Source organism: Rhincodon typus, chromosome 34, assembly GCF_021869965.1.
Source record: "Rhincodon typus isolate 14 chromosome 34, sRhiTyp1.1, whole genome shotgun sequence".
In the NCBI taxonomy this organism is placed as follows: domain Eukaryota; kingdom Metazoa; phylum Chordata; class Chondrichthyes; order Orectolobiformes; family Rhincodontidae; genus Rhincodon; species Rhincodon typus.
In genome coordinates, this window is record NC_063365.1 from 11,040,746 (window position 1) to 11,061,365 (window position 20,620).

The 20,620-nt window shown below is 42.3% G+C and overlaps 1 protein-coding gene across 2 annotated transcripts in view; it reads left to right on the forward strand.

Annotated features, from left to right (window-relative positions):
• The window catches only part of mtg1 (mitochondrial ribosome-associated GTPase 1), a 29,377-nt gene that overhangs the window by 500 nt on the left and 8,257 nt on the right, over positions 1–20,620 (forward strand). For both annotated transcript variants that reach the window (XM_048616403.1, XM_048616404.1), the window contains exons 2-7: positions 2,732–2,796; positions 6,541–6,645; positions 7,952–8,038; positions 10,139–10,195; positions 11,452–11,542; positions 13,758–13,819. In XM_048616403.1, the coding sequence (XP_048472360.1) occupies positions 2,732–2,796; positions 6,541–6,645; positions 7,952–8,038; positions 10,139–10,195; positions 11,452–11,542; positions 13,758–13,819 (467 nt within the window). The remainder of the gene's footprint in view (positions 1–2,731; positions 2,797–6,540; positions 6,646–7,951; positions 8,039–10,138; positions 10,196–11,451; positions 11,543–13,757; positions 13,820–20,620) is intronic.

Below are 20,620 nucleotides of genomic sequence, written 5' to 3' on the forward strand. Positions count from 1 at the left end.
GGTCGGTGAATATTGGAATTGGTGAGGGCCAGGGTCGGTGAATATTGGGGTCAGTGAGGGCCAGGGTCGGTGAATATTGGGGTCAGTGAGGGTCATGGTCGGTGAATATTGGGGTCAGTGAGGGTCATGGTCGGTGAAACATAGGCGTCGGTAAAGATCAATCCTCTTCAAACTGCCTCAAAGTGCCCTCTTGTGGTGCAGTGGTAGTGTCCCTATCCCTATACCAGGAGGTTCAGCTTCAACTCCCACCTGCTACAGAGCTGTGTAATAAAATCTCAAACTGTCTCAATATATTGATGTACCCTGAGGAATACCCTATCTTACAAAGACAAGACTATCTGTCTAAAATAATTAAACAGTACAACTCAGAACACAAGTGCAGGCAATGACCACCTCCAACAAGAGAGAATCTAAATGTTGTCCCTTGTCATTCAAGGGCATTACCCTCACATGCAAGTTTCTTTCTAAGCTGCCTGCCATCCTGACTTGGAACTATATCGCCATGTAGGGTAAAAATCCTGAAACTTCCTCTCTGATGCCACTGAGAGTGTTGCTGCTACACCTCAAGGACTACAGTGGTTCAAGAAGGAAGCTCACCACCATCTTCTCCAAGACAATTAGGAATGCAGAATAAACACTGGCCTATCCAGTGACACACACACCCCCTGAATGAAGAAAAAGTCAGTTCACACATACAGTAAAATGACAAAATCTGATAATGCATGACGAAAGTCCAAAAAACAGGATGATGAGAACCTTACATCCACAAGCCTACTTGAAAACGGGTGCTCTTGGGTTAAGGTGTTCCTGAGATTACACTTGACTTTAGTCGTAGCAATGTCCATTTCACACTTTCCATTTCACACTTTCCATTACAACTTTGAACGCTGCATGGATGATCCCTTGGATCTTGACTGTTTAGCAACAAGATTGAGGCAGTCATGGTGTACTATTAACTATTAGTAATGCAAAGGAAAGTAATTAGACATCATTTGCAAACGTATGAGGTTACTTTATCTTTATCTTTATTTTGAGGCAGTTATATCACAAAACACAGTTGCTTATTAATTTTGACCTTTTAGCTGTTAATTTTCCCCATTCTAACCTGCTGAATTTTGAGCAACTTTACCACTTGGCCTGAAAATAATGTATCATTCTTCACCTTTCTTGTGTCGCTCTTATTTTCTCATCATCTTAGTTTTATTGCTTAGCTCCTTTCATTGCCACAGTCTTGATGTATCTCATTTTCTTGCATGACCAATTGTAATGTGAGAGGCATGACTGTATTTAAGTAAGTCTCAACTATAGCCTTGTTGACTATAAAGCTAACCATAACTTGCTTGAATTTTTGTTTCAACATTATTTTTGTATCGGTGCCATCATTCAAGCACCTTCCTTTTGAAGTTAGGACAATGTTTTTGTTGTTTGATGACACAGAATTGCCTCAATACCTGATGTGAAACAGTGCCCGTAAAGCTTTTAATCATCATTCTTAGGATGTGGTGTCTCTGACTTTTATAGTTTAGTCTCAATTGTCATCAAGAAGGGGATGGTAGTGAGTTGCCTTCTTAAACTGCTGCAGTGGTGAAGGTGTAGCCAGAATGCTGTCAAGTAGGTATTCCACGACCTTATTGAATGGCTGCACAAGTTTGAAAGGCCAAATGACTTATCACGTGTCACTGAGTACTATGTTCCAGGGTTTTGATCCAGTGATAACAAACAAACGACAATATATTGTCCAAGATGGTGTGGGAGGGAAACTCAGAGGTGATTGTGTTCCCAAGCTTCAGTAGCTGTTGATCTTCAAGTTATGGGAGGTTGTGGCTTTGGGAACTAGAACGGAAGAAGCCAGCTTGTTACGAGGGATCCTGAACACTGCACCTGTGATGAATGAGTAGATGTGGTACATTAGTTTCTAAAGAATGCACGTTTTAAAATTGAAAAATATGGACCACATAGATTCCATAAATTAGTGTGACTTGGCCTATCATTGCACTTTTCTGAGACCAGTGGAAAATAAAGTTACTTCTACCCTGCCTCATTATGTCGCAATACAACACAGTGTGAATGCCTCCATTATCTGTACCTGCTGTTCTTACGGCCACTGAGTTGTTGGCTTGTGCCCAGTTGTGGGGACTTCTGTATTATAGACTTGACCCACTGGGTCTGGGTCAAGGCTGCCAAACACATTGCACATGGACCTTGGCCGGATTAACAGAGAAAGTTTTCTTTCATCAGCTAAGGCCAGGTTACACTTCAGATCTTCAAGACAATGTTGCTTGAATTGCTTATTGCAACATTTTATTGATCCCATAAAGCCTTTAAAGTTGAAACCATAAAATCTATTAACGATATTATTTTCTTGAATGTGTACTTTATAACTTGCCTTGGCTTAAAGGATTGCCTTGTTTACTTTGGAAAATGTCACTCTGACTAGCTTCTGTGCAGGAGGTGGTTGAGAACAGCTAAGGTGGCCCACCTCTTGTATTTTACCCCTTTCCCCATTATGGCTTTCTATGGCTCCTCTGCCAAAGTTACAGCAAAAAAAATCAGAATAAGTCTGGTCAGACTCTGCTCGCATGCTAACAGAAATTTTATCTTGACTATGTTACTGTGTTTAGGTGCACATTTAAGTTGATTTTGCCAAGAATGGGGATCCAGGTAAATTGTTTTTACTTTTCAAAACTGCAGTCCATAACCTAGAGCCTGTTTCTGTTGTGTCTCAATCCAGGACTTAAAAAGATGCAAGCCAGTCTGAAAAAAGTGGATTGCATTGTTGAAGTTCACGATGCCAGGATATCCTTTATGACTTTTTGTTTCCAGCAGTTTACCCCCAAGTCTCAGTCTGTACTTAAAACATTTGGAAAATTAGGTGCTTGCAATTAAAAAGGGCAGTGCACTAATATGATACTTTAATATATAGAGAATGCATTAATTATTAAAAATGTACTTGCTTCATGTTCAAACTCTGTCAGGCCCAGTTTGTTTAACATATGAATAGCCCTGCAGTAAAATTAGAATTTGACGGAAAATTTAGTGGGGTTTCCTTCAATCCTGGTGTGTAGTCATCCTGAGATGCAATCTTAACCACCAGATTATTGTGTCTGTTGCAAATTGGCATTTTAAAGCTCTCTCCCTTGTCTTTTCCCTCTCCTCCATTCCCCACCCCCACATAACAAGTGCAAGGAGATCATGAACTTCTTTGTCACTATGACTGAATCTTTCATTCAACTGCCTCTGTCACTTCTCTTTCACCGCCTAGCGCACGAGGTCTAACATCCTTCAGGATTTATCTCTCTTTTATCTCAGACTGTCATTTTCCACTTGTGTCTCTCCTGTCTCCCATCATGAGCTCTCTGAGCTCACTGTGGCCATGAAACCCACCTCCTCATCCTTATTTCCACTAAGCCACTTACCACCCACAGTGTTTTCCTGGCCCCCATTGCTAGCTGAGATTAGAACAACATTTAATATAAGTAATAAAAAAAAGTGCTAAAGAAACTCAGGTCTGACAGCGTCTTTGGAGAAAGAAATAGATAATGTATCGAGGCAAATATGCCTCCTCTTCAGAACTAATCTTTAAGTACAAGTTGGTGTTCGTATTGTGAAGGGTTCTGTCTCCTCAGGTGCTGTTCTCACTCTCCTTCACATCTGTCATATGAAAACACACACTAAATCCCTCTGAACAAAGTTGCATCTGGTTCATTATTGCTGTTTAGGGAGGGAAACTGCCATCCTTACCTGGTCTGGCCTACGTGTGACTCCATACCCACAGCAATGTGGTTGACTCTTAACTGCCCTCTGGGCAATAGGAATGGGCAATAAATGCTGACCCAACCAGCGATGCCCACATTCTGTGAATGAATAAAACAGAATCTTCTTTTTAAAGTCCTTGAGCAAACCAGTGTGCCCTAAATCCATGTTTGTCTTTCCTGCAGCTCCACGTTTGATGCTCACTAATCAGGTTTTTGCACTTCCAGAATGCTGGAATGGCACTTATCAAAGTTATAAATGCCATTCTATGTGACTGTCAGAGTGGTAAACTATCCCCTCTGAACCTATTGCAGGCTTTGACAAGGTTAACCACGGGATGTTCCAACATTGTCCAGTTGGGTGGGGCTGCTTCTGCCTGGTTCACTTTTTGCCTATTTAGTTGTAGCTAGAAAATTACCCCCAATAGATTCTGTTCCTGCAGATCCCTCCCCAAGATTTTATTCTTGACGCCCTCCTGTTTCTTATGTACATGCTTCCTCAAGGTGACATCAGCCAAAAATAGCATCATATTCCACATACACCATATCAACACCCAGCTCTACCTCCACACTACTTCTCTCAACTTCATTTCTAAGTTGGCACACTGCCTGTTCAACATTGAGTACGGGCTGAGTGGAAATCTCTTCCATCTAAATATGGGGAAGACCAAAGCCATTGCCTTCAGATCCTGCCACAAACTCTGTTCGATTGCCACCAGCTCATCCTTCCTGACGGTTGTCTAAGACAAGATCAGAAAGTATGAAACCTGGGTATCAAGATCCCAAGATGTTTCCTACCACATCCAATCATCACTTAGACTGCTATTTCCACCTCAGTAATATTGACTGACTCCACCTCTACCTCAGTTTGTTTACTGCTGAATCTTTCATCCATGCCTTTGTTATTTTTAAATTTTATTATTCCAGAGCTTATTGGATCACCTGATATCTGCCCTTTGTAAATGTATCGTTATTGAAAACTCCGCTGCCTGTGTCCTCAACCGCGCCAAGTCCTATTCACCTATCACCCACTACTCACTGAGGTACACTCCCACTGGAGCAGTACCTCAATTTTAAAATTGTCATCCTCATTTTCAAGTCCTTCCATAGCATTGTCCATCCCTATCGTAGTAGTTGCATCAGGCCCACAATAGTCATTGGATAAGTACGTGAACAAGAAATGTTTGGAGGGATAAGGGCCAAGCGCAGGCAGCTGGGACTAGTTTAGTTAGGGATAATGGCCAGCATGGACTGGTTGGATTGAAGGGTCTGTTTCCATGCTGTATGACTCTGACTCTAATCTTCTCTAGACAGTGTGTTATTGAGAAGAAAGTCTTCTTTCCCTTTATTATCCAATTGTTCAGGCTTAATCCAAAGTGCAGCATGTCCTTATTACAGCGTATTAATGTGCTCAATTGGATGACCAAGGCTTTAATTCCTTATGACCTGGAGCAATGTTGAAAGTGCTCTTGATTCAGCCTCGCTCATACAATCTTGCTTGCACAGATCTCTTTGTTATTGCCTTTTTCTAATACTTTCCCAGCCCATTCCTCATGTGGGTGATAGTTCTTTATCCAGTGCAGTCCCACAGGTGCTTTCCTGTATGTCGCCCATGAGGCAGATATGGAAGAAAGACAGAATATAAGAGCACGAGTTAGCCATTTGGCTCTTTGAGCCTGCTCCACCTTTCAGTACAATCAGGGCTGATTCTGTATCTCAGTGCCACATTCCCACTTTTTGATCATACCCCTGATGCCTTTTATAAGTCACAATGTATCAGTCTCTGCCTTGAATATACCCAGTGACCCGACCTCCACAGCTTTCTGTGGCAGGGAATTCTACAGGTTGACCAGCTTCCGAGTGAAGAAATGTTTCCTCATCCTAGTCTCAAATGGCCCAAAACAGTGACCTCTGTTTCTAGATTCCCCAACCAAAAGGAAATATCCTCCTTAATTTAGTCTGTCTTGCTCTGTTAGAACTTTATACACTTCAATCAGACCCCCTCATTCTTCTAAACTCTAGTGAATACAGGCCTAGTCAAACCAACTTGTTCTTGTACGATAATCCTGCCATCTAAGGTAATCAGCTTCGTAAAATTTTTGTTGCACTTGCATAGAGGGGTATGGTAAGTATATCCTTTCTTAGTTAGTGAGACTAAAACTGCACACAATACTCCATTTGTGATCTTCCCAAGGTTTGATAATGTCAGCAGGCTCTTTAGTCATTGGCATAGCCCTACCGCAAACATGGCTGAGATCTGTTTACTCAATGTAAGTCATAGATTGAAGCTCAGTCCTTCCTGTAGACACAGGATTTAAGGAATGTGCAAATAGCCTCCGAGGAATGCTGTAATGTAATAGTGACCTCATGTGAGAGAAACTCTGCTAGAAAATTGGAACCAGCACAGTTTAAGGCTGAGATGTCTACTGCAAGATCATCATTTATTTAGTGTCAATTAATACTGTTTGAAGAAATGCCTTGAGGTCTACCATGAGCTTTTCTGAACAGACAAACCGAAACTGAAATACTTCCTAGTCTATGTGAGAAACTCATTTGGAACATTTCCCACTGCCTGTTAGAAACCAATGACTGGGATATTCCAATATTGCCAGAGAATGCCCTCAACCAATCTAAACAAAGAGGAGCTGATTATCCAGCTGATTATCATGTTGTTAAATAATTTGGTGTCTGCAAATAACTCAGCAGAGTTGTGATTTTAATCATTTCAGTTCATCTGTGGGTTTAAATCGCCTTTCTATATGCAAAATTCCTTGACCGTCAACATTACATTCCTTTGACTGGACGTAACCCCATGTTTGAGGAGGCCCTGGGCGTCAGACCCCATCTACTGGTACTAAACAAAATGGATTTGGCTGATTTAACAAATAAACAGGTCCGTATTGTAATAAGCTGAGCTGTAGCTGCATGCTGTTTCCCCACTTCTAAGATGGCAACTTGTATTTCTACTTGGGACAAAACGTAAGAAAAACTTGTGGTGACTGACCCCTGATTTTCACTCGGTATCTCAGTGGAGTGGTTCTGATGGTTTGATGTTGACCTACAGTGGTTGAAAATTTGCCACATGTATGTGTCAATCGAAACAGTGTCACTCTATGATGCAGTACCCTGACCCTGCCACCTTGCTGCAGTTACTACATCTAATTGGCGATTGCCTCGTGATATTATCACTGGACTGTTAATCTAGAGACACAAGTAATGTTCTGAGGACCTGGGTTCAAATCATCCAATGCTAGATGGTGGAATTTGAATTCCATTTCTTTAAAAATCTAAATTAAGATCTAATGATGACCATGAACCCATTGTCAATTGTCGGGGAAAACCCATCTGGTTCATTAGTGTCCTTCAGGGAAGGAAACTGCCATCCTTACCTGGTCTGGCCTACATGTGATTCCAGACCCACAACAATGTAGTTGGCTCTTAACTGCTCTCTGGGCAAGTAGTGATGGGCAATAAATGCCCTCATCCATGAATGAAAATTTAAAAAATAATTAAGCAATTGGATGTGGGCCACAAGTTAAATATAGAATACTGCAAGGGTGTCCGTATTATTAACGTAATATTTATCTAATCCCCTGGGCTCATAATCTGCAGTTATTTACTAAAAGCAAGATTCTACCATTAATATAATGCGGAAATTCACACATATTTTGAAAATAGAGTTAGCGTTGTCATTATTTTATCGTGTAGAGCCACATGAACAATTCAATTGGAGACTAACAACATCTTGAATATTTTGGATGACGAGCCATACAAATATTTGCTGTCCTCATGTTGTGCAAGAATTATAAAACATTTTCTTGTGAGTTCTAGAATCAATTGTGACATATAGGAGGGAAATCCTTCTTTCTGAAAGAATGTAAATAAAGGCAATGTGTCTTGCATTTATATAGCAGCCTCATGTCCTCCAAATGTCCCAAAGTGTTTTATAGCCAACGGAATAGTATCGAAAGGTAGTCACTTCCCCAGAACAACACAACAGCAGAAGCAAACAATATTTTTGAGGGGTTTTTGTTTTGAAAAGCATTGAATAGAGAGTTGGAGAATAGAATTTAGCACTTGATTAAAGCCAGATATAAATCTGACCGCACATTAGCCATGTAACAAATCATTTTAAGAACCTTCTTTAAGACAAATTAAAGGTCTTACCTCATGGAGATCATTCTGTGTTTATTATTTAGAGAATCATGAGACAATTGGAACAACAAAGAATCCAAAATGTTCTCTTCACGGACTGCCTACGGGAAAGAGATGTAAATGTGAAGAAAGTAAGTTCTTAAGTTGCAATTTAATTTGTTTGAAAGAGTGGGCAGGATAGAGAACTTGCCAGTGGGCCTTTCTGTGAGCACTCTGATGATCAGTCACATCTGCCCTGGAGTTAATGGCGGCCGTTATGGATATCCATCCCAATATGGGTGCATTCAGAGTGATGGACAAAAGAACGTGAGGTGAGGATAAAGCTTTCTCACACAACGACTCATTAGGGTATGGAATGCACTGCCCGAAAATGTGTGGGAGGCTGATTCAATTAAGGCATTCAAGACTGCATCAAATGATTATTTGTATACAAATAGCATGTAAGGGTTTGGGGAGAAAACAGAAGATTGGCACTAACTAATAATACTCATTTGAAGAGCCAGTGCAGGCACAATGGGCTGAATGGCTTCCCTGCACACCATAACAATTTTCTGACTTAAAGTGACAATAATCACGGAATGATGGGCATTCATTCAGCAATGATTACCTTCTTGAACTTTGACCTCTGCAGCAACACTGGACATGGGTTTTCCTCCCTCCCCTTCTGATGAACCTCTTGAGGCCATGAAGAATCCTGTTCATCTCCACCATGTTGGCCATTGTCAGGACTGGGAGAAACAGGCCATCCTACCCCATTGTAAATATGGTAGCAACCAATAAAGTGGAAAATATCAGTTGTTATGGCTAAAATTTTGTGAATGACATCCTTGTGGCCTGTTTGCATGCCTGAGCTGCACATCAGCTTTCAGCTACAGATCCCAAATTAACCTTAAGTTTCGTAGTGGATCAGAAGTTGAATTGGTTTATTCAATAAAGAAATCTAACTTTGTTTTATTAGAGCTTCCTGGCTTTAGAGAAGGTCAGACAAATAAAATGAAATGGGATGATTGTTTGCACTGTTTTCTTGTGGGGAAAAGCAGAACCCTGTCCATAGATATTTCCTGATATGTATGTATAACATTCTAATCATCTCCGAATCTTTGCTGGTGAGATTTCTCGTTGGAAAAGCTAATAAGTTGGCCTTATGGCTTGTGAGAGATTGTGCTCCTCAGTCTCCTTTCTCCATGTACTTGTAGAAGATACAGGGTGGCAGGTTCCTACACAAGTGTTTAAGAGGCACAGCTTAGAGCTGTGTGTGTGTGTGTGTGTATCTGTGTCTGTGTGTGAGAGAAACTCAGCAGGTCTGACAGCATCTGTGGAAACAAAGCAGTGTCAACTTTTTGGGTCCCATGACCCTTCTTAAAAACACGTCAGGGTTCTGATGAAAGGTCATTGGAGCCGAATCATTGACTCTGCTTTCTCTGCACAGCTGCTGCCAGACCTGCTGTGTTTCTCCAACAACTTCTGTTTCAAATTTTCAGTCTCTGTAGTTCTTGGTTTTAGTTTAGTATTTATCTTTAGGCTTGACAGATGATTCTTACCTCAGGGCATAAACAATTCCTCCTCCAAAGGTCTGACTGTTTCTGCCAAAACATTCATGCCCCCAAGCTGTTCTGCTACCTGGGAGCCAATCACATAGCAATTGATAGGCAGAAAGTGTTTATCATTGAAAATTGATCACTAGCCCATCAACCAATCAGCTTCTTGTTGCCAACCAAAGCTCCATTCATATACGGACTGGTTTTCCACTACTACTTGAACAAGCAACTGTGTAAACAGTACTTACAATGAGTTACCTGCTTTTATGCTTTTAAAAATTGTATAAATCCTTCAATAATCCTTGATTTTAAAGGGGTTATTTTCCCATTTCAGTCCGTAATTGAAAATACTGAAAAATAAAGATTTGGTGATCATAGCAGTTTTGCATCTGTCCCAGATAGTAAACCAGTGCTTCCTTGATTCTTGCTTTATAGTCACTGGGACTGTGCAAAATGATAGCATTTGAACTGTTAAATCATTATGGCCAAATAAAACCAGAGTCTACTACAGGAATACATAGCCCAAATTACAATGCATATACCAGAGTATGTTTTGGTGAGCCACATTTGAAATTTCTTTTTGATGTTAAGCATCAGGAAGAGTATTGAATTATCAGAATTAAAAATACTTCCCTGAAAATGCATTAACTCCCTAAGTTTTTACCTTACTCATTACTTGCTGCTTTTTGGCAGATTGTTCCTGCTGTTACAGAACTCATTCAGAAAAGTGACCGGTTTCACAGAACGGAGGTAAGCAGCTCAAGTTGCTACTGTTTAGAATATGTATGCAGTGTCTTAATGTCAGAAATACCAGCTCTCGCTGCATGCAAATTTTTGTGTTACCTGATTCTTTCTGAAAGAATGTAAACATGATTCTGCATCACAGATGTTACAGAGAACAGTATTTGCATATGTTCGGGAACATGGGAGGCACCAAATTATTGAGAGGAGATGACGTTCATGCTAAGCTGCACAGAGGCTAGAAGATATAATGCGAGTCTTGTTCAGTGAACCATATATTCATTGCCATACAAAACCATTTAAGGATAACAGACATTGATAAAATTGCCATACACAAATACACAATATTAAAGAAAACATTGACCAGGCTTATAAAATACATCATTTGAGGCAGAACCTGTAAACAAATCGTCTATGGAATTCAATTTATAATCATTTACAAAGGAAATGTATTCCATTCCCCCATTCAACATTGCCTTGTCACAACCAAAACTTGAAATGTTCAAATACATCAACTTTCTTTGGATCGTGATCAAACTCACTCTTTACTGTACTGGTCCCCTCTATTACTTGTAAATCAATAAGTATCTGTACGTACTGCTATTCAGCAGTGAAATTCTAAGATGAGTTCATATTAAAATAGGAAAACAGGGCATCATTTTATAACCGTTCTTGTGAGTGAGAAGTTGTTGGAAAAATTTACCAGTCAGGTCAGTGACAGTGAAATTTTCAGGGAGGATGAGAATGAGGCCAGATGTGATATTAAGAGGGTTGGTACACTGAGAGAGAACAAATTTAGATTTAATATTGCCACTTGTACCTGGGTACAATGAAAAGTGTATAATGTCGCCACATTCCAGTACCATCTTGGATTACAGAATAAATTACTGAATAAAATGTATAAATGGTAAAATGTTGAATACATTAACGTTAAATTGATATTACTAAAACTGAAACAGCTTCAAAAGTTCATCTTTTTCTGTCCGTAGACTTCACCCTCTCCGCTCCTACAGTCGCCACAGTCTGATATCATTCCCGGGGTCCTGGCAATATGCTTCTTTTCTGCCGCCACTTTTTCTCATGTTTGATCAAATACTTTGAAATTCCAGCTTTCACCACTGTTTTGGATTTCTGTACTGACTGTAGTGAGTTTAAGTTACACTGATACAATATTTACAAGCACGATTGTTTAGAATGATGGCACTCTAGGTCATTTAGGACACTGGGTGATGCAAAATATTGTCATTTATCTTGTTTCTCTGCAGAACTTGGAATATTGCTTGATGGTAATTGGTGTACCAAATGTTGGCAAGTCATCTCTCATTAATGCCATGCGAAGGATGTATTTAAAGAAAGGTGTGGTATTTTTCCAAACTTCGTACATAGACTCTGAAATGAAAGATGAAATGGTTAGCCTTCAACGTGAGACCATCCATGCTGCATTTCTGAGATGAACTGTGGAAATTTAGCATGAGTCTCTGCATAAATTAATGTTGACTGCAGTGCTAGTTGCAAAGCTGTAGGCCTGTTCTTAACTTTTTTTGAACTGCTAAGTTAATTTTAAGAACTAAAAATGAAGAAAACAAAGGGATAAGTGATCCTGGGCAAAGTGAGGGCATTAAGATGCTAGTTCCAGAATGGTATGGGTTAAAGACTGAGGATCACACTGCCTAAAGTAGACCCACACTCTGCTGGTGGGAGCTGCATTCGTAAAAATTTTGGTTTACAGAATTGGAGTGACAATATTGTGAATCTATCTTTGATTAAACTTCCGTTACCGTGCTTCTATCCCTAACTCATGCTAAATTTCCACAGTTCATCTCAGAAATGCAGCATGGATGGTCTCATGTTGAAGGTTAACCATTTCATCTTTCACTTCAGAATAATATTGGATAGTTCTTTCCGTAATGGGATGTGGGTGTTGCTGGCTCAGCCAGCAATTATTGCCAATCTCTAGTTGCCCTTGAGAAGAGGGCAGTGAACTGCTGTCTTGAACCGCTAAAATCCATTTGTTGTAGGTAGACCCACAATGCCATTTGAAGGGAGTCCTAGGATTTTGACCCAGTAATACTGAAGGTTTTATCTCTGTCTTGTTCCTTGGTGCTTCCTTATGTGAAACATTATCCTCAACAGTTAAAGTGGGCAGCATCATTTACACATGCCACACTGAAAGTCCCTGTTAAAAATAAGTGTGTATGTCCCAGGATGACTATACTACCCCCCTGGTAAGCCATCTGCTTAAGGCTTCCGTTAGGAGTGACTTTCCAGTGCACCTTTCCCTGATCACTGAATAAGACTTTGTCCCCAGACTATTCAATACTGCTGCCTAACTAGCTATCAGATGTTATTCAAGAGTCTGAACTGTCTGAACAAAGATTTTTTTAAATCCTCTCCAGGAAAGCACCAGGCCACACACTGTAGCTCGCTAGCCTCCCTAATCCTAACCACAAACTCATTCCACCCATTTCCACCTCTGTAGCTTTGCCTAATCCAGTCCCTGCCTTTTTCACAATTAAATCTAACATTTCCAGCACTCTCCTGATGGCCTCCACTCATTATGGAGAATTAGAGTTGAGCTCGTTCAGAACTCTGGTGGAGATGTTCTGACTTGCACAATGTCCTGTTCACCCTCCGCCACTCTGTTCACTGATGGCAGTGGTACTGTGGTGATAGCACTGGGCTAGTAATCCAGAACCCCCCAAGTTGATGGTCTGAAGACATGCGTTCGTTCCTCACTGTTACATAGACAAATAGGAACGCCACAACCTGAAAGTTCCCCTCCAAGCTACTCACCATCCTGACTTGGAAATATATCACCGTTCCTTCAGTATCACTGGGTTGAAATCCTGAAATGTTATTCCTGATGGCATTGTGGGTATACCTACAGCATGTGGACTGAAGCAGTTCAAGAGACACCTGACCACCATCTTCTCAAGACCAACAAGGGATGGGCAATAAATGTTGGCCCCATGTACATCCCAAAGTGACTGAAAAAAAAGATGATATTTCAATTCAATAAAAATCAGGAATAACCCAATAACTTGTTGCCAAAACCAACAATAAATGCTGGCCCAGCCAGTAATAGCGAATTCCCATGAACAAATTAAGAAGAACATTAGCTCCAGCAACATCTCAATGATAAAATTCCCACCTTGATCTCTGATCCTTCTATGGTGTCACTCTCTGTATCTCTGTGACCTCCTCGAACCTACTGTGCTCTAAGATCTGCACGTTGCTCTGATTCCGACATTCCCAGTTTTGATCTCTCCACCATCGATAGCCATGCTTTCAGCTGCCAAGGCCCTGAACTCTGATAATTCCTGCTTAAACCTTGTCAACTCTCTTTTTCAAGGTACTACTTAAATTTTCCTTGATGTATTGAAGTCCTTGGTGTCTGTGCCTTGTGAAGCACCTTAAGACATTTTAGTATGTAAAAGATACCATATTTGTACGATTCATTGTTGAAGAGATGGCCTCAAAGCTGTCTGTGGCTATTTTTAATAATATTTTAACATTGCTTCGACTTTCACATTACTCATCAGTGCCTAACTATTTATCGTATTTTTTTAAGGCAAAGCCTCCAGGGTTGGTGGAGAGCCAGGGATTACCAGAGCCGTGCTCACAAAGATACAGGTAAATGTCATTGCAATGTTGACAATCTTTTCACTTGCGGACAGTGCTTTGGAGAGTTCCCTTTGTTGAGCCCTCCTTCCTGTGAATGTATAAGACCATGTCGGTATGATTTGCGGTTGCACAATGCCCTGACTCATAAACAAAGTCGAGAGTGCATTATAGTCAACGCCACAAATGAAGATATCAACATACTGTGTAACACCCGTTAGTTCAAATGTTTATGCAATATATTGAGTAGGTAATTAAAACTAAATACAGCAAACTTTGTTTTAACCGGCACCTAACGAACTGCCACTCTCAATAAACCGGTAAAATTATACACCTGAAATAGCAGACATTTACTGTATTATCACAATCTCCGAGTAATCAGTTGACGGTGTGAGTGAGAAGGCTCTCTGCTAGTAAGTTTTATTTAAGGCAAAGTTGCATTATTATGTAAGTGATTTATGCTGTAAACAAAGTATGACAGTGATGTGTATACACCCTACATTACATTCCTATCACATAGTGTGTGTTTTCACATTGATTATTGGGACCTCTTGATCACCCAGCACAATCTTAGTCCCATAGGTGCTGGTTAGTAAAATGTTTGCTGTAGTTAACATAGGAATAGGAGTAGGCCATTCAGCCCATCAAGCCACCCCCACCATTCAACACAATCAGGGCTGCTCAAATACTTCAATGCCTTTTACGCACCCCATCCCCAAAACCCTGTAACATCATGGTAATGAGAAATCTATCAAAGTCTACCTTAATCATACTGAAAGACTGAACCTCCACAGTCCTCTGTGGTCAAGAATTCCAAATATTCAGAACTTTCTGAGTAAAAAGATTTTCCTCATCTCAGACCTAAGTGCCATCCCACTCATTTTTAAATTCTGCCCCCTTGTTCTAGACTCCCCAACCAGGGGAAATGTCATACCTGCATCTTTGATTTGATTTGATTTGATTTATTATTGTCACATGTACCGAGATACAGTGAAAAGTATTGTTTTGAGTGCTATCCAGGCAAATCATACCTTACCTCTGTACATTAGAGTAATAGAACAGACTACAGTGTTACAGCTACACAGAAGCTACACAGAGAATGATCAATTCTAATATATGAGAGGTCCATTCATAAGTCTGGTAACAGTGGGGAAGAAACTGTTCTTGAATGAGTTGGTACATGTTTTCAAACTTTTGTATCTTCTGCCTGATGGAAGAAAGTATAACCTGGTAGAAGGGGTCTTTGATTATGTTGGCTGTTTTCCTGAGGCAGTGGGAAGTGTAGACAGAGCCAATGGAAGGAAGACTTTTTTTGTGATGGACTGGGCTGTGTTCACAACTCTCTGTAATTTCTTGTGGTCTTGGGCAGAGCAGTTATCATATCGAGCCGTGTTGCATCCGGTTATTTCTATAAAAATTGGCAACGGTGCTTGTGAACACGCTGAATTTCCTTAACCTTCTGAGAACGTGGAGGCGTTGGTATGCTTTCTTGACTGTAGCATCAACGTGGATGGCCCAGGATATATCATTGGTGATATTTACTCCGAGGAACTTGAAGCTCTTGACCATCTCCACCTCAGCACCATTGATGCAGACAGGAGCGTGTCCTCCACTGTGCTTCCTGAAGTCGATGAACAGCTCCTTCATTTTGCTGACATTGAGAGAGAGAGAGAGTGTTGTCTTTACACCACGCCACTAAGCTATCTATCTCCTTTCTGTACTTGTCTCATTGCTGTTTGAAATCTGACCCACTGCAGTGGTGTCATCAGCACGCGTGTAAGTGGAGTTGGAGCTGAATTTGGTCACACAATTGTGAGTGTATAAGGAGTATAGTAAGGGGCTGAGTACACAGCTTTGCGGCGTACCGGAGTTGAGAATTATGGTGGAAGAGGTGTCGGTGCCTATCCTTACTGATTGCAGCGTGCAGGCCAGGAAGTTGAGGATCCAGTTGCAGAGGTAGGAGCAGAGTCGTGGGTCTCGGAGTTTGGAGATGAGCTTTATTGGAATTATAATGTTGAAGGCAGAGCTCAAATCAATAAATAGGAGTCTGACATAGGTGTCCTTGTTAGCCAGATTTTCCAGGGATGAGTGTGGGCCCGGGGGTGTGGTGACTGCGGTGGACCTATTGAAATGGTAGGTGAATTGTTGTGGATCAGGGCAGTCTGGGAGGCTGGAGTTGATGTATGCCATTGCTAACCTCTCAAAGCACTTCATAATGACTGATGACAGAGCTCCCAGGTAGCAGTCACAAAGGCACACGGCCTGATTTTTCTTTGGCACTGGGATGATAGTGGCCTTCTTGAAGCATTGGAGTAAAGAGAGGTTAAAACTGTCTGCGAACACTCCTGCCGGTTGGGTCTGTGCAGGATCTGAGTACACAGCTGGGGAGTCCATCAGGGCCAGTTGCTTTCTGTGGGTTCACCCTCGAGAAGGCCGATCTGATGTTTGCAGTGGTGACTGTGGGTACAGGTGCATCTGAGGCTGTTGGGGCAGGTGACATCATTTCACTGACCTTCTGTTCGAAACAAGCATAGGATGCATTGAGCTCATCGGGGAGCAATACGTTGTTGTCAGCGATTCTACTCCACCATTACATCGTGTAAGCCTTGCCTCGGTCGATGTGCATTTGTGTGGTTAGTCAGTGACTCCAGTTTAGTCTGGTATTGTCTCTTGGCGTCTCTGATGGTTTTGCGAAGATCGTAGCTGGATTTCCTGTGTAGGTCAGGGTCACCTGACTTGAACGCCTCAGACCTAGACTTTAGGAGGGAGTGCATCTCCTGGGTCATCCATGGTTTCCGGTCTGGAAACACTAGGATTAACTTTTTCAGCACGTAGTCCTTTACGCACTTACTGATGAAATCTGTGACGGTGGTGGCATAATCATTTAGGTTGGCCGCTGAGTTTTTGAATATGGACCAGTCCACCAACACCAAGCAATCAAGTAGGAGCTCGTCTGTTAGCTCAGGCCAGCACTATACGCCTTTCTGTACCAGATCCTCATGCTTCAGTGTGTGCTTGTGAGCCAGGAGAAGGAGCACAGCTTTATGGTCTGATTTACCAAAATACCGGCGGGGGATGGAGCAGTAGATGGCTTTAATGGTTGTGATGGATCTACTCTGTCTATCCCTCTATGTTACAGATTAATTATTACAGATTAATACTATCTGTAATAGTTTTCAACAGTACCATCTTCCTGAACTACAAAACTTACCTCATGGGCTATGATTCCTTCACTTGTGATTAAGTGCTCTCTTTCACTTTCTTGGTAGAGAATAGGCAATATTGCCACCACAGATTTACAAATGAGAAAACTGTTTCCATTACTTATTATCAGATTGCCTTGGAAGAATTGAAGTTCCACCATATTTATTTTTTGGAAGATGAGTAAATACATATATAGAGTCTGTTTATAAATGGACACCTTTCTACGTTGATTTAAAATCTGTTTGCGACCTCTAGAGGTTATAATATGCTTTGCATCATCTGCAAAGATTTCTTCACCCACAGAATCTGACAGTTTTAGAGGTTTATACCTTTCCCTTCCCTCCAGTCCTCCAGAAATTCCGCTTTCTCATCTCTTAAAGTTGCATTAGCAGAGCTCCCATAGCTATACAAGATCCCCCTCAAACGACTACCATCTTTACAATTCTGTTTTAAAAGATGGAGAACAGAATTATGAGCTTTAGTTCTGAAGAAGAGTCACCGGACCTGAAACGTTAACTCTGATTTCTCTCCACAAATGCTGCCAGACTTGCTGAGCTTTTCCAACAATTTCTGTTTTTGTTCCTGATTTACAGCATCCGCAGTTCTTTTGGTTTTTATCAGCTTCAGTGATGTACAGAGTAGGTGTGATGTATCCAAGTGGAGTGAATTGTGTAAGGGGGAGAGAAACTATCATTCAAAAAAACTGAAAGAACTGCAGATGCTGCGTTAAGGTTTCGGGTTCAGTGATGCTTTCTCAGAACAGAGCAAGCTATCATTCTCAGTTTAAGTTGAGTTGATGCTTGTGTCTCAAGCTGGTTCCCTTTAGCCATCTGGCTCAGTTAACACCAGCAAGAGATCAAGGCATTGTTTCAGTGACAACTCTGAGCCCTCGGAGACTTCTTTTACAAAGGAATCCTAACTGAGACAAAAACTCCTTTGAGTATTCAACCTGAATTGTCTGTATGCTGGTGTACTGTCTGCCACCAGGTAGGGTTATTCAAAATCATGAGGGGTCTGGACAGAACAGATGGAGAATCCCTGTTCCCAATTGTGAAAAATCAAGATCAAGTGGGCACAGATACAACCTCATTGGCAAAAGAAGCAACAGTGATATGAGGGAAAGGCTTATCACACAGTTTATGTTTAGGATCTGCAGTGCATCGCCTGAGATTGTGGTGAAGACAGGTTTAATCAGGGCATTCAAAAGGGAATTGAGGTGTTTTCTGAATGTGCAGGGCTACCATGAGAAGGTGAGAGCCTGGTGGCAATAAGGGAATTGTTTGTTCAGAGAGCCAGAGCAGACACAGTGGGGCTGAATGGGCTGCTAAGATTCTGTGAAGTAACTGATGTATTCACTTTGTGTAGTTTTCAACAAAAAAACATTTTTGGTACCAAAATAAACTTATTCCTGAAATAAAAACCGAAAGAACTGCCTCATTGAAACATATGTGACAGAGAAGGAGGAAGTGGGAGAATGGAATGGAGACTTTACAGGAAACAGGGTGCGAAGATGTATAGTCCAGGTAGCTGTGGGAGTCAGTGGGTTTATAGTGGATATTGGTGGCCAGTTCATCCCCAGAAATGGAAACAGAAATGTCGAGGAAGGGAAGGGGGAAATCAGAGATAGTCCAGGTGAAAGTGAGGGCGGGGAGGAAATTGGAGGCGAAATCGATGAACTTTCCCAGTTCCAGATGAGAGAGGGAAGCAGCACCGATGATATCATGGATGTATTGGAGAAAGAGTTGTGGGTGGAGGCCGGAATAGAACTGGAACAAGGAAGAGAAAGGCATTACTGGGGCCCATGCAAGAACCCATGGCGAACCCCCTGACCTGAAGAAAATGAGAGGAGTTAAAAACGAAGTTGTTGAGGGTGAGGACGAGCTCGGCCAAGTGGAGGAGGGTGGTGGTGGGGGGCGGGGACGGTTCAGGCCTTTGCTTCAGGAAGAAGCGGAGAGTCCTAAGACCCTCCTGGTGGGGAATGGATGTGTAAAGGGATTGCAGGCCCATGGTAAAAAGGACGCAGCTGGAGCCTGCAAAGTGGAAATTCCAAAACTGGTGTAAATCATCGGAGGAATCACGGATGTACATGGGCGAGGACTGGATCAGGAGATAAAAGACTGAGTCAAGCTAGGAAGAGATGAGCTCTGTGATGCAGGAGCAGGCTGAAACAATGGGTCTGCCTGGACAGTCCTGTTTGTGGATTTTCGGAAGGAGGTAGAAGTGAGCTGTGTGGGGCTGGGAGACTATTAGCTTGGAAGCAGATGGGGGAGAGGTCACCGAATGAAATGAGATCAGTAACCATAGTGGATACAATGGCCTGATGTGCCATGGTGGCGTCATGGTCCAAGGGAAGGTAGGAGGAGGTATCTGAGAGTTGGCACTCAGCCTCTGCAATTTAGAGGTCAGTACACCAGACTACAACAGCACCACCTTTATCAGCAGGCTTAATAACAAAGTCAGGGTTAGATCTAAGCCCACGGAGTGCAGTCAGTTCGGAGGGAGATATGTTGGATTGGGTGAGGGGGGTGGTAGAGAAATTGAGGCAACCAATGTCATGTCAACAGTTCTCAATGAACAGATCGAGTCCAGGTAAAAGGCCGGAGGGAGGGATCCAGGTGGAGGGAGAGGGTTGGAGCTGGGCAAAGGGGTCTGTGGGACTGGGCGAGGACTCTTGTCCAAAGAAATGGGCATGGAAGTGAAGATGGCGGAAAAAGAGTTCGATGTCATGTCGTGCCCAAAATTTGTTAAGATAGGGACGCAAAGGGATAAAGCTGAGGCCTTTGCTGAGTACAGAATGTTCAGCATCAGAGAGTGGAAGGTTAGGAGGGATGGTGAATACCCGACAGGAGGTGGGGGTGTTGGGGGAGGGGATGGAGTCAGAGGGAAGGGGTGGGGTGGAAGGTTCCAGAGGGCCATGAGTGTCTCTGAGTTATTGCATCTTGTGGGCCTTGATGCCTGAAAGGAAAGTTTCTTGTCAGCACGGCGAATGAGCTGGAGGATGAAGTGGAACTGCAGAGTGGTACAGCCCTGAGCCAGTGTGTTGAGATGCTGTTGGAGAGAAAGGTTGAGAGTGTGCATGTGAAGCTGCACGGTACGGGTGTGGCTCTTTGGGAACAGCCCCCCATTTCTCCCCCCCCCCCCCCCCCCCCCGCCCCTCAGTATCCAAGGGCCCAAACATACCATCCAGGTGAAGCAGCACTTTACCTGCACTTCACACAATCTAGTCTACTGCATTCGCTGCTCACAATATGGTCTCCTCTATGTTTGGGGAATCGGAAGCGTGGACTGGGTGCCTGCTTCACAGAACATCTACGTTCTGCTCGCAAAAAAGACCCTGAACTACCTGTTGCCTGCTACTTTAACGCACCACCCTGTACCCTGGCCAACATCTCTGTCTCTGGCTTGCTGCAGTATTCCAGTGAAGCTCAGCACAAGCTGGAAGAATAACGCCTCATTTTCCGCTTGGGGACCCTTCCCGCTTGGGGACCCTTCAGTTCTCCAGATTCAATATTGAATTTGATAATTTAACAGCCTGAACTCCTCCATATCCTAGCCCCCTAGCCCCCTACCCCCTGCCTTGTTATCACATAGCCTGCCATTACACTGTAC